This window comes from Uloborus diversus, chromosome 5, assembly GCF_026930045.1.
Source record: "Uloborus diversus isolate 005 chromosome 5, Udiv.v.3.1, whole genome shotgun sequence".
NCBI classification, from domain to species: Eukaryota; Metazoa; Arthropoda; class Arachnida; order Araneae; family Uloboridae; genus Uloborus; species Uloborus diversus.
This window is the reverse complement of record NC_072735.1, coordinates 156,302,569-156,315,915: the sequence shown is the minus strand read 5'-3', so window position 1 is coordinate 156,315,915 and position 13,347 is coordinate 156,302,569. Positions and strand designations below refer to the sequence as shown.

The following is a 13,347-nucleotide window of genomic DNA, read 5'->3' as shown; positions in this document are numbered from 1 at the left end:
TTCATTGCTTATCACTTCTAAAAAATTGCAACACTTTCCTATTTTTGCTATCAATTAAATCATTTCTTTAAAGTTAACATTTAACTTAACTATGGTACGAAGAGGAAGGACAGAAACAACTCTACTTCAAAAGAAAAGCGTTTCTTACAAAAAATTAATTTTTTTGTTAATATTAATTTATTCGTGTAAATTTTATATTGTTTATTCAATGGTTGAACATTGTTTTACAAACTAAGTTTTTGAATGTAATTTTTTAATACAGAAGCATGAACGCAGGAGAAATAGTAAAGACATTTATTCAATTTATTTGTTGACTTTTTGTGTCTACAAATTTCCGAATAATTTCTTTTTGCGAATTTTATGTGGTACATCTCTTTCGTGTTATGCGAAGGAGTTTTTAATTTTTAGGAATTTTTATCATGAGTGATATAAAAAACTTTTTGCGGTGCTATCAGTAGTCTGATGTATAATGTACTTTGTCCATTCTGTACAATATATAGCATTAGCTCCTTTAAAAATGTAAAGAAATGTTGTTGCATTATGGCATGTAGAAGTTTATCTTTTGTTTATGTGCACATTTTTCTTGTTTCTGCTGTACACTGTAATATCTTTATCGGTGAATTTTGTCATTTATTTTTTGTAGTCTGTAGAATGTCACATACAAAATTAGAAGATTCTGCTGGAAATGGAGCAAGTGTTGGTGTAACAGATCAAAGTTCCAATTCTTCTAAACGGCCTTTAAAAAAGTCTGCAAAAGATTTTCGCTTTGGGAAGCTTATTGGTGAAGGTTCTTTTTCAATGGTAAATATATATGTTTTTACATTGGACGATTGTGTCCTTTTCATTTGATTGATTAATTTCAAATGTTTCATGTCATGACCCTAAAAACGATCCATCTGCACTTATGTGTCTGCTATCCCCCCCCCCCCCCCGCCCAGTTGGATGGAAAAGTTTCAGTAACTGTCTTATTGCTGGGCAGTTCTCAAAAGGTGGGAGCAAACACAGATCTCTACTTTGAAGCTTCAACACCAAATAACTTTCATTTTAATTGACTCAAAAATTTTTGAGTTAAATAATAATACTGTATAGAGATAAGAATTGACATAAAATTATGGAAAAAATGCTCTTCAAATACCTTTAAAAAAATATTTTCTTTGCTAAAAGGCACAATTTTGGACTTTCAAAATGTTAACTGAGCAAATGTACCACCAAAAAAATTTCTTTTAATTATTTCCAAACGTTTCAAAAAAAATTAAGGGTATGAATCTCAAACTGAATATTTTTTTGATAATATTTTCTACAAATTAAAAAAATTAAAGGACAGATTATTTATTGTGTAAAAAATTTTAGAAAAAAAGGAAGTTGGAAGTTTCATGTATGTCCAAAAGTTACGATCCTGACAATGCTATTATTGAGTACTAAATATATGATTTATATGATTTAAAGGTATTTTTCGATGCTCAAAATCAATTGTTGATCATTTTAAAGTGTTTTTCATATGTTTTTATGCAGTATCTTTGAAGAAAAATCATTTTTCTTAAACATATATGTGAGATGTCCAAATTGCGTTACGATCTAGACGCCGATAATTCTGTGCATTTATTCAATATTATAATATGATCATCTGTCTTGTAACCTTAATAAAAAAAGGCTATTATAATGTTAATTTCTTTAATCCATTGGTATTTTGCACAATTAATACGTTATGCATTGAACATTACATAAATAACAGTAGAAACTCAAGTTATGATCGTAATGAATAGTAAACAAAGGCGGAAAAACTTGCCAGCAAACCCCGATTGGCAACAACTCACATCATACGATAAGAAAAGGATTACCAGAGAGGAATTCAGGTTTTCGCCAACAGCGTCGGTTTTGGCGCTTTATCACCTGCGCTGGCAAAATGGATGAGTTTTTTTTTTTTTTTTGGATTCTACGAAACCATAACAAAATTTTATTATTTTAAAACCAGTATGTAAGGTCATTCATTTACTTCATAAATCCTCTATTGTTCATTGCAGAATTTAAAACAGATAAAATTTTCATTGGAAAAGTTCAAAAAATGAAACTTTCATTATGATGATGTCTAAAATCTGTTATCTACAGACTGATCATTAAATTTGCTGTTTATTAATTTTTATCAATACTTGCTGTCTTTTTATGTTTGTGAATGATGTTCTAGGTGTACATGCTATGCATAAAAGGAAAATTGATTTCAAATTCCAAAATTTTAAAAATGGCTCAAATGTAACGTTTTTGTACCCACCTTTTGAGAACTAGCCTGCTATAAAATTCTTCTGCTAAGAATTAAATTATTCCAACAACAATATGTTTAGAGCTTTTTGTTACAACTTGATTAGTATTGGTGTACACAGAACTTCAGTAATTGGGATATTACCTCGGGACACTATACCTCAGAACTTGGGGGTTTATGCAACCACCAAAACCGGGGGGGGGGGGGGGGCAGGTCCGTGGTGAAGTCAAAAAATTAAGGTGAGTGTATGACATTGATGCCGTCTGAATTTTTTCAACGGCATCTTAAATACAGAGGACATAGTTTAACTTTTGGATTAAAATGGAGTTGGGGAGTTAAAACTAGATCTCAGTATTAGAGATACAAACCTAATCGTAAGTATAATATTCACGCAGAAATGGGGGTTTCTCCCCTGATAATTTTTCGAAATTATAGTCCCAAAAATGCATTTTAGACTATCCTTGTAATGTTCGGAGAAAAAGGTTCAAGGACGCTTACCCCTTCCATTTTTCAAAATTGAAGCTTTTAAAAACGCAGTTACTATCTCTGATTTTGTTGAGAAGTGGGGGGGTAAAGGGACCTCTCTAAAAAATTGTAGTTCTAATGATACAATTTTAGATGATCTTTAATGATGTGGTACAAAAGATTAGGGGCTCTCCTCGAAAAGTTTTTAAAAATTGATTGAAGTACTTAAAACAAAGTTTAAGACTATCTTCAACGATGTTTGGCGAGAAGAGGTGATTGCTCTCCTGAAAAATTTTTGGAGTTAGCTTTTTAAAACTCATTTTTTAGAGGATCTTTGGTAATGTTAGTGGGTGGAAAAGTTCGAGGACCCTCCCTTTGTATTTTTCGAAAATTCAAATGCTGTTGTAGATGATCATCAATGATGTGTTACCAGAGAGTTCCAGTGCGTTCTCCTGGATTTTTTTTTTTTCTTTTTTTAAATTTAAAGCTCTAAAATAGAAATTTTAAATGATCTTTGGGATGATATTAAGTTAAGGGGTGATTCGGGGATTCCTGGATAATTTTACGAATTGAGGTTCTGAAAAACGAAATTTCAGACAATCATAAATGAGTTATAGGGTTTGTTTCTCACAGATTTAGGCTGGACGTTTCTCAGGGATTTTTGAGAGAGCGCTATCCTTGAAGCTTTTTGGAATTGACGTCCTAAACACAGTTAGTTGGCTCTCTGTTTAATGATACTCTATTAAACGACGACTTTTCACGGTCCCTGATGGTCCACTGTAGTGTTAAAAGCATTCTATTTAAGGACGATTTTTTGTGGTCCTTTGAAAGTCGTTAAACAGAGAGCCATACTTGTGGACATATCTTGTAAATTAAAAAAAATTAAGCCAACCGTTACTAGGCCCAGTTCTAAAAAACTTGGGGTTTTTTTGGGGGAAAAAAACTTAGCCCGCCTGGGTTTTTGATCAAATTTTGATCAATCCTTGATTTTTTCGGAGTTTTTCAAGAATTATTTCAAAACGAATTTACAGTAAAACCCCTCCTAACGGGACACTCCTCAAAGGCGGACACCCCCTCTTATGCAGACAATTTTTAATTCCCTGGTTCCAATGCAAATAACATTATTAAACCCCTCTGCTATGGGAATCCTGGTACTGCGGACAAAAAAAAATGCCCCTTTAATGTCCGCATTAGAGGGATTTTACTGTATTTATACCAAAATAATGCTTTGCTACTTTTACTTTGCATAGAACCATATATTATTTTAAACTCGTTCTATTTTTACTGAAATATTTTGTAAATATGCCAAAATTAAAGAAAAAATATCTTAATTTATGAAATATTATCAAAATTCCTTGTTCTTTAACGTGGCCAATCTAGAAGGGAAAATATGTTACATAGTTGTACATATGTTATAATTATTTGTTATTATATTTTTTAGTATATAATTATTTCATGTATTTATACGTAATTTTTCTCCTTTGTATCATTGTACACTCCTTTATTGTTTTGTTGTTGATAATTTTTCTGTTTTTATATGTTTTAAAATTTGTTATAGTTTCTTTAATTCAATTTTTAGCTCCAAATCTCATGTATCTGCTATACATGAAGGCCCATGATGTAAAATCAACTGCTTTCACAATTAAGCAAAAATACATTATGAAGGACTACTTCGGAATATTTTTTGCAGTTCGTTCTCACAACCCGTAACTAACTTTTAAAATAAAGGGGACCGCATAAACATGAATATTAAAGAATACTAATTATTTTTAAATCAACCAACTCAAGAAAAAATTTTTTTATTAAAATTAAGTACGATTATAGTTTAAGGAATATGGTGCAGTCATCACACAGGTCGGCTAATTTGACGATTATTGTAGTCTTAATTTTTTCACTTGCCAACCTTGCAATAAACTGCCATTAAAAAAGAGATTCCCTGACAAAGTTTAGCCGAACATTTTCCTACAGTGCAAAAAAAAATGAAATTGGTTGAAGTAATTATTGCTTTTTTTTTTTTAGAAAAATATTCATTGTGAAGCCCATATTCAGTTTTAATTTCTAATTCTTAATAAAGTGTCCAAAAAGAAAGATGACAATTTTTGGATTTGGTACTGATCAGTATTGTTATAATATTGAGTTTGTTTTTTTAAGTAAATGTTTTCAATGTGGAGTTGATTTTGAAAAAAACCCTCTTTACCGAGATAATGTGTTTTTTTTTTTTTTTCAAGTGGACCCACCCGGGAACCCGGGGGGGGGGAGTTCGGTCTGGGTCAGCTTTGGCAAACCCCTGTCACAAGGTGCTCTGGTTTTTATCATTTTCATTGAACAAGATAGAACCTAAGCAGTGTTGGAAAATCCCCAGCTTTATAATACAGCATCTTCAGATAAAAGTATATGACTGCTTTGGTATTCAAGATAGCATTTCACCAAAAAATTTCATTAAACTTGATGAAAGAATGGACATGTAATACATGCATAGGTTTGTAGCATCTTTAACTAGTTTTCAATGTTGAGTTTCTTACACATTCAGGTGCGACGAAGAGCAATCACACTTCTCCTTTGGTGTACCAAAAATTAGTGTGATCACTCAGTTATTTATTGATATAACTTTTCAAATTGCTTATCTAGTCTATAATTTACATCAAGCTCTAATGAAGTAAACGAAAAGAAGTGGTTAAGAACCAAAAATACTATAGAAAATGTAAAAAAAAAACTTAATGCCTGGGTGAAGAGTGGTTCTCAAACTAGTAGTCAGCGAGCCAATTTTCATTTGGTCCACAACCAACTAATGAAATTTAATATAGTTAATTTTTACAGTCACAAGTGAAATTTATTAAAGAAAACTTTTGGATTCTTCTTATTTCACCTATTCCAATTGTAGTGAACTTGGTTTTACTCTGTGTGACTTAAAAGGAGAGGTTTGGGAAAGCTGTACCGTATCTTCGAGAATAAGTGCTGCGGCGCATACAAGAAAAAAAGTTAAAGAATTGCTGGTGCGGCGTATGCAGTGTTTTTTTATTTCCTAGTTTTTAAAAAAAGTTCCAAGTATTTTTTTTAAAAAGTGGAAAATGCTGTTTATAGATTGCACCACATCGTTTCCTTTCATTTTGCGAAATCCTTCGACCTTCGCCGACAAATAAAGCAAAAAGAGGGGATAGAAGGTGAGTCAGCGGTTGCACGTGTTTCACTGAGGAGAGAAACGCTGATCCACATGGGCGAGCAAGCCTTATCGCATGGGAGGGAAGGGGTCAAGAAATCCTTTGACCTTGGGCAACAAGTAAAGCAAAAAGGGGGGGAGGGAAGGTGAGTCAGCAATTGCATGTGTTTCTTTGAGGAGAAAAAAACTGATCGACGTGGGTTAGCAAGCCTTATCCAGTCTGAGCAAAGGGGTCAGGGAGAGGAGGCAGCAAAAGTACTAATAAGGAAAGGGGGTGGATGTCCAGTTTTGTAAAGGGAATTTACTAACTCACTCACAAAAGTGGGTTGCTCGGTCAGGCAACTTAATAGAAAACTTGTCTCCTACTTCTAATTTTATTATTCACTCACATCGTCGCATTTCATCTTTTGCTGTCATTCATGCGTTCTTGGTATATCTTTTTTTATGGAACTTTTTCACGGAGTTGCTTTTGAAATGGCTCCTAAGCGATTGAAAAGTTATACTGCAGCCTGTAAGTTTAATTTAATAAAGGCAGAAGTAATAGGAAATCATCTTGCTGCCAGAGAGTTTGGCATTGTGGAGAGATGCGTTTGCCGTTGGAAATCGGATTGATTAACCGTCTAAAGTGATGGCCAGTCGAGCGATGCCAAAGGGAAAAAGTGCAAAATGGGGATTTTTAATAAACATTTGATCCAGCTTTCTGAACTACTGATTGTGCTTTTAAGTTGTTTAATGTTGAATGCGCACTTATGGAAGGTGTGGCGCATACACTGAAAAAAAATTTCTTTGAGAATATATTACGATACAGTACTTGCACCAAGTGCTGCACTTATTCCCCAAAATAGGTAGTCTTAAAATAGCATTTAGGCATGTCTTAGGTGATGTAAAGATAAGAAGGGCTCATCCCGAAAGAAATCCCTAAACTGGTGTTGCATATTTAGACTATCTTTAGCATACTTAGAGAGACTGGTTCTGGTGTTCTCTCCCCAAAATTGTTGAAGTTGAAGCCTTAAAAACACTATTTCAAGCTATCTTTGAGTGATTCAATGAGATGGAGAAGGTTTTTGAGGTTCCTCCTGATTTTTTTTTTTTGGTCAGATAAAGTCCTAAAAACAAAAAATGCAGTTTTCGACTTCAATTTGTGACTTCAGAAGAAGTGTGGGGGACCAACCCCGGATGGATTTGTCCTATAAACAGAATTAAGTTAAGAGAAGGAATGAGCATGTGTTCAGTGGGTGTTTCCCGGAAATGTTTCGAAACTGAAGTCACAGACTTTCAGTTTCAAGCTAACTTTACAGGGGTGATTGTGTTCCGGTATTTTACCGAATTTCCGGTATTTTCGGACGTATTTTCGGTATTTTTATGTCCGAAAATACCGGAATTGTTTTTTTTTTTTTATGCTTTTATCTCTCTACCTCCACAACTTTTTTAAATTACATAATACTCATCAAATATACCTGCAAGAGCCTTAAGATGAACACCTATCCCTTAAGATGTACAAATGTCAAGATAATTTATATAACACCAGCTCAGAAGTAACTTTGTAACCCATTAAAAATTTAATCAAATGTACACACAATATTTTGACTCAGAATTATTTAATACTATGGAAAAGGTGCACTTAAGTAATAGGGGCCAAAGATTTCCCCCCCCCCCCCCCCCGGCCCGTTCTCGCTTTGAAACTTTCAGGTATTTTTTGATGAACTCACAATCACCCCTGAACTTTAGTAATACAGTGAAACCTCAATAAGTAGTCGACCGGTTAAGTGGTTACTCCGTTTAAGTGGTCGTTTTTCTTTGGTCCCGAAAAGGTCTCATTCACAGTAATGTAAAATGATCCTCCTTTACTGGTCACCAAATTTAATTTTACCCGCTTAACTAGTCACTCAAAAATTGTTTTCTAAAATTCTTTTTCCTTATCAGATCTTACAAAATAGTGTCGGACTTAGTTGAAAGGCTGTTTGATAGTCATTTTTCCTTGAAATCTCGATCCTCCGTTCTGGTCATTCTTGCTGTGACTCTGCCGAGTGCCAAGAGTATGAATCAAACTCCTTTCAGCAAGACATACAAAATTTATTACCTGGAGAAAAATAGTCAGTATTTAACATCCGTTCAAGGAACTACAAACACAGAATTTAAAGTTTGATGTATGTTAGAAAAGATCTTTCTTTTCCGTAAGCAACAACTTCATGAGTCAACATTGAAGGATTGTATTAATGTACTGTAACTACATTAAAATAAATTGTTGTTATTTAGTAATGTATAAGTAAGAGAAAATGAAACAAAGTAACTATTATTAGTATTTTCCCCACTTTTCAATATTTTCACTAATTTATAGACATTGATTACATAAGCTATTGTTTTTCTCACAGAATTCTACTGCTATTCATGAATATTTGTAAGGCTTTTTTTTTTTCTTCCTTAATTTCCCACTCCACATAAGTAGTCACTCCGCATAAGTGGTCAAAAATTTTTGGCCCCTTGAGTGACGACTTAACGAGGTTTTACAGTATAAAAGATTGGTGGAACTCCACAGAATTTTTTTGAAATTAACTTTTTAAAAATTTTGGTGATAGAAAAAATGTAGGGGGATCATCCCCCCCCCCCCTCCCCCACCCTTGCCTCGAGTCACCAGCACTGTGAAAGTACTATTTCTATTGCATACATGGGCGATTTTGGATTCGGAACTATAGCAACCAAGTGGTCCTCGATAGTGAAAAGGTTAAGGACCACTGACTTAGACCACAATGCAGTACGTAGTTAAAAAAAAACAAGAAGTTCCATCTAGAACTAAACGAGCCTACTTTCCCGTATACCCATACTACTTTCTAGTACCTGATCAATATTCTCAAAAAAACGAACAAATAAAATAGCAGCACCTTTTAAACAAAGCAGCTAATGCACTTTTTCCATTAAAAATTTTTTCAACAGCTTTCAAAACGAAATAATAATTTAAATTAATAAACTCATTAAAATAAATACATCATATCCAAAAAAGAAAAAAATCGTTTCTTTTTCCCCTGCTGCCAAAAATATTTTTTAAATGAATTAATGCACTTACCAAAATAAATAAAAACAATAAAATGTCAACTTAAAGAAGTAATTTTTGTTGTCAAAAAAAAATCGTCTGCGTATATCTTTATGTAGAAACATAAATGATTTCGAATTTATCCGCTGAAAACTGAATACCTAAATTAAAACCTTACCGTGAAAATAAAAACAAGTCATGTCAACAATAATTATTTCGCAGTTAAAACCATAGCTGTGGAGTCGGAGTCAATCTCATTTTGGGATGTCGGAGTCGAGTATCCAAGAATCGGAGTCAGTCATTTGTCCTCTGTGTATAAATTTTTGCCGAAGCTACGAAATCAGAGTCGAAGTCTGAGAGTCCGATTAATTGTCGGGCACAAGAGTCAAAGTCTGGAGTTTGGCGTCAAGAGCTATTTCCAACAAAATTTGTTTGATGTAAATCCGCCTTCAAGTACAGAATCTACATTGACTTTCAGTTTCCCCATCCATAAGCGCTAATGTTAAGGGATTTTAACTGTTCAAAATTGAAGGGAAAATTGTTGAAATCAAGAAGATATTTTATATACAAGTTCTTCATCAAAAGCTTTTTCCTACAAAGTTTGTTTGAAGCAAATTCGCCTCACAGATCGGAATTGCCTTGAATTTCCCTATAGGCGCTCATGTTAAGTTTTTTTGAACTGTTCAAAATTGAACAAAAAATAGTTCAAATCAAAAAGTGAAATATGGGAATGAGGTGTCCTTGCCGAGATCTTTCAAACAAAAAAAAGTTTGTTCGAATCGGACCATTCATTCGAAAGTTATTGGGGGGGGGGGGGGGCAGACAGACCGACAGACATTTTTCTCCATCTCAATACCCTACTTTCCAATTTTTAATTTTTCGATTTTTATTTATTTTTGCTTTTTTCTTTTGTTTTTCGCGATATTTTTAAGATGCATTAAGCCTTCTTTCATGCTTTTTTCTTTTTCTGACTTTTACTAGGAAAGTAGGCTAAAAAGAAATCAATGAAACAATGGAATTAAATCATGCAAATTAATTTGTGCTGTATGCATAAAAGAGAATCATGAAATTTTCAGAAAAAAATTGATTGCAATTTGTGAGCATAAGTTTTTTTGTGGGGAAAAACTATCTTTTATATAATAATTAGACTTAATTATAGATTTTCTATTTTCTGTTTAAATAAAGTAAAATAAAAATTAACTGCATTATATTCCACAAGGACAAGAAAGTTTTTCAAACTTGTACTTATACAGTTCTAGTTTTGTTCTTATTATAAACAACTGACTGAGCAACATGAAGCAAAAAAAAAATATTTCAAATTCATTTTGTGTGTGTCTGTTTTTTTTGCTTATTATTAAGTACTGCACAAGGGATTCACAAATTTCTTCTAGACATTGGATATTGAAAGGGGTTCGAAAGGGAAGAAGATTGAGAACTGTTTCTGTAGATATCATAATTTAAAAATTTTGTTGAGACAAAAAGGGTCATTTTCAATATTGTGCATCATACTACTTAAATGTAAAAAAGCAATTGACTCTCCCCACCTCTAAAAATTTTAATCTTAGAACCTGTATGTTACACATAAATACTTATGTATATTTATATAAATCAATGTATCTTTTCAGGTATATTTAGCAAAAGATATTCATTCAAATAAGGAATATGCTAGTATGTATAAATTTTATTTATTTATTTATTCACTTTTGCTTCATCTAGGAAAAAAAATCATGCTTTTTTGGTCAGAACTGCGTAATATTTTGTTTTTAAAATTTCATTTCAGTTAAAGTGTGTGAAAAGCGACACATACTACGTGAGAAAAAGCAGAAAGCTGTGATGAGAGAAAAACAAATAATGAACATTCTCAACAATCATCCTAGCCCATTTTTTATTAAATTGCATTGTACTTTTCAAGACACTGATAGGTTATGTATCCTTTTGTTTTCCCCCCTAACTATTATGTATTAAATTATGTCTTTGTCATTTAATTATGTTTTAATCAAGCAATAAAATTGTCTATTTTGTATTTCATATGCACTTTACAAGTAAAAAAGCTGATGTATATTGTATGGATATCTTTTAGTTACGTATAATTATTACATATCTACACAATATACCTGTAGATTGTAATAATTGTTCTAAAGAGTTCGAAATCTTATGAAAAATATAGTATTAAATGTTTCAGACAGCATTTAATAAGTAACTGATTAGAGAAAGTTATGCCTATATTTTTGAGAGATTTTAATATTAAATTTCCTTTCATTGAAATTAGTCAGTATCGCTAAAATATTGAGATTCAGCTATATTATAGATATGGAGCTGCTCCAAAAGCTTTAACACTACTCCAAAGTAATAATTTTTCTGTTCCAAAATTTACTCCAAAACGCTTTGAAGTTTTTAGGATCAATGATAAAGTATTAGAGCCTCCCCCGTCAAAAAAACAAGTAAAAGGCTACACTTTCTTGTACTTCAGTTGCGTTTTGATGTGACCCTTGGATTGCTATATATATTGTTTCCTCACTCCAATTATTTAAAATATTTTTAATTGTTAAATTTTGTATGATCTATTCAATAAATCTTCAAATTAACCTACAAAAGTAAACATAGCAAAAACAAATATTTGTATGTGATCATTTTATGGCGTCAAATTATTTGAATAACAGTTATCGATTTATGTAGCAAACATTTTTCAAAGTACATTAAACTCCCAATTATTCGCGAAATAGGATGGCGCAAGTGTCGTGGATTATAAAAATTGTGGATAAGCCACAAAAAGGCTAAAATGAGGGTCAACGAAGGTAAAAAATTTCTTCCACACAAACATGGCTGTGTTGATACATTGTACTTTCTACCATGAAAATAAATGCAGTACAGTAAAAATGTTTTGTATTTTTTCCCACAACAGAACTTAACATCAATAAAGAACAAGTGTATGTAGGATAAATGAGACAGTAACAACTATGTTGAACTTTAAAGTTTTTTGAAAACAACACTGCCATTGTCTTTTGCTTTTGCTGTGAAAATACATGTTCCCAATTTTCGATTTCCTTGTTGGGGATTTGACCAGAAGAAATTTGGGTCTGTTAAGGGACCCTTCACAAAATCCCGATCAACCAAAACGGACCCTTAACAAAATTCTGATAAACAAAAACGAATCTCTCATAAAATGTTTATTGAAAGAGCAATTCGCAAATCAAAATAACGCATATTTCAGAACCTTTTTTAAAGTTAAATGAGAGGGATCAACTTACACAAAATCTGCTAATTTTGCAGATAAAAAATCAGCATCAACCTTCTCTGAAAATTGTGTCCTAAGCACTTTTCTCTCTGCTCATGACAAACAGTAATATACAAGGAAATGAACTTAGAACTGCAAAGAGGGGTGGGGCAAAATGGTATCGCTTCAGATAGGGTTAACAACTTCAAACTTATTGCCACTTAGCGTCTGGTGGTGGGATATTTAACTGTTATTTTGGGAGAAAGTTAAGGGTTAGATTTTTCGATACTAAAGAGGATAATTAATTAAAAATAAACTGCTTTTATTAATCTTTTTAGCCTACATTCCCATGAAAGTCAAGGAAGTAAGAAAAAAGCATGAAAGAAGGCTTAATGCATCTTAAAAATATCCCGAAAAGCAAAAAAAAGTCAAAAATAAATAAAATAGTTAGATAAATATTGAAAAATTAAAAAGTGGAAAATAGGGTATTGAGATGGGGAAAAATATCTGTCTGTCTGTCCCCCCCCCCCCCCCCCCCCAATAACTTTTGAATGAATAGCCTGATTCGAACAAATTTTTTTGTTGAAAAGATCTCGGCGAGGACATCTTATTCTCATAATTCATTTTTTGATTTGAACAATTTTTCGTTTAATTTTGAACAGTTCAAAAAAACTTAACATTAGCGCCTACGGGGAAGTTCAAAGCAAAAATAAATCTTGAACTTAGAGACGAAGTGGCTCCAAACTTTGTAGGGAAAAGCTTTTGATGAAAAACATGTATCGAAAATAGCTTTTTGATTTGAACACGTTTTCGTTCAACTTTGAACAGTTCAAATATCTTAACATTAGTGCCTACGGGGAAACTGAAAGTCAATACAAATTCCGAACTTACAGGCGGATTTACTTCAAACAAACTTTGTTGGAAATAGCTCTTGACGACCTACTCCCAACTCCGACAATTTTGGTGCTCCTGACTCTGACTCCGACTCCTGTGCCCGAAAATTACTCCGATTTTGAATCTGACTTCATAGCTTTGGCAAAAATTTATGCACGGGGGAAAAATGGCTGACTCCGACTCCTGTATCAAATAATAAGTCCTACTCCGTCCCTGCAAGTATTGGCAGACTTGCGGACTTTTTAGGGAAATGACCGATTCCAACTCCGAGTCTTTGAATTTAAAACTTTCGGCTCTCAAATCTAACTTGTTTGTCCAAAAATCAGATGGACTCC

At 32.9% G+C, this 13,347-nt stretch overlaps 1 protein-coding gene across 1 annotated transcript in view; it reads left to right on the top strand.

Annotated features, from left to right (window-relative positions):
* Window positions 1-130: 130 nt before the first annotated feature.
* The window catches only part of LOC129223362 (3-phosphoinositide-dependent protein kinase 1-like), a 33,609-nt gene continuing 20,392 nt past the window's right edge, over window positions 131-13,347 (top strand). Inside the window, 5 exon segments of the mRNA XM_054857940.1 lie at window positions 131-284; window positions 644-665; window positions 668-801; window positions 10,530-10,572; window positions 10,685-10,831. Coding sequence (XP_054713915.1) covers window positions 267-284; window positions 644-665; window positions 668-801; window positions 10,530-10,572; window positions 10,685-10,831 — 364 coding nt within the window. The 5' untranslated portion in view covers window positions 131-266.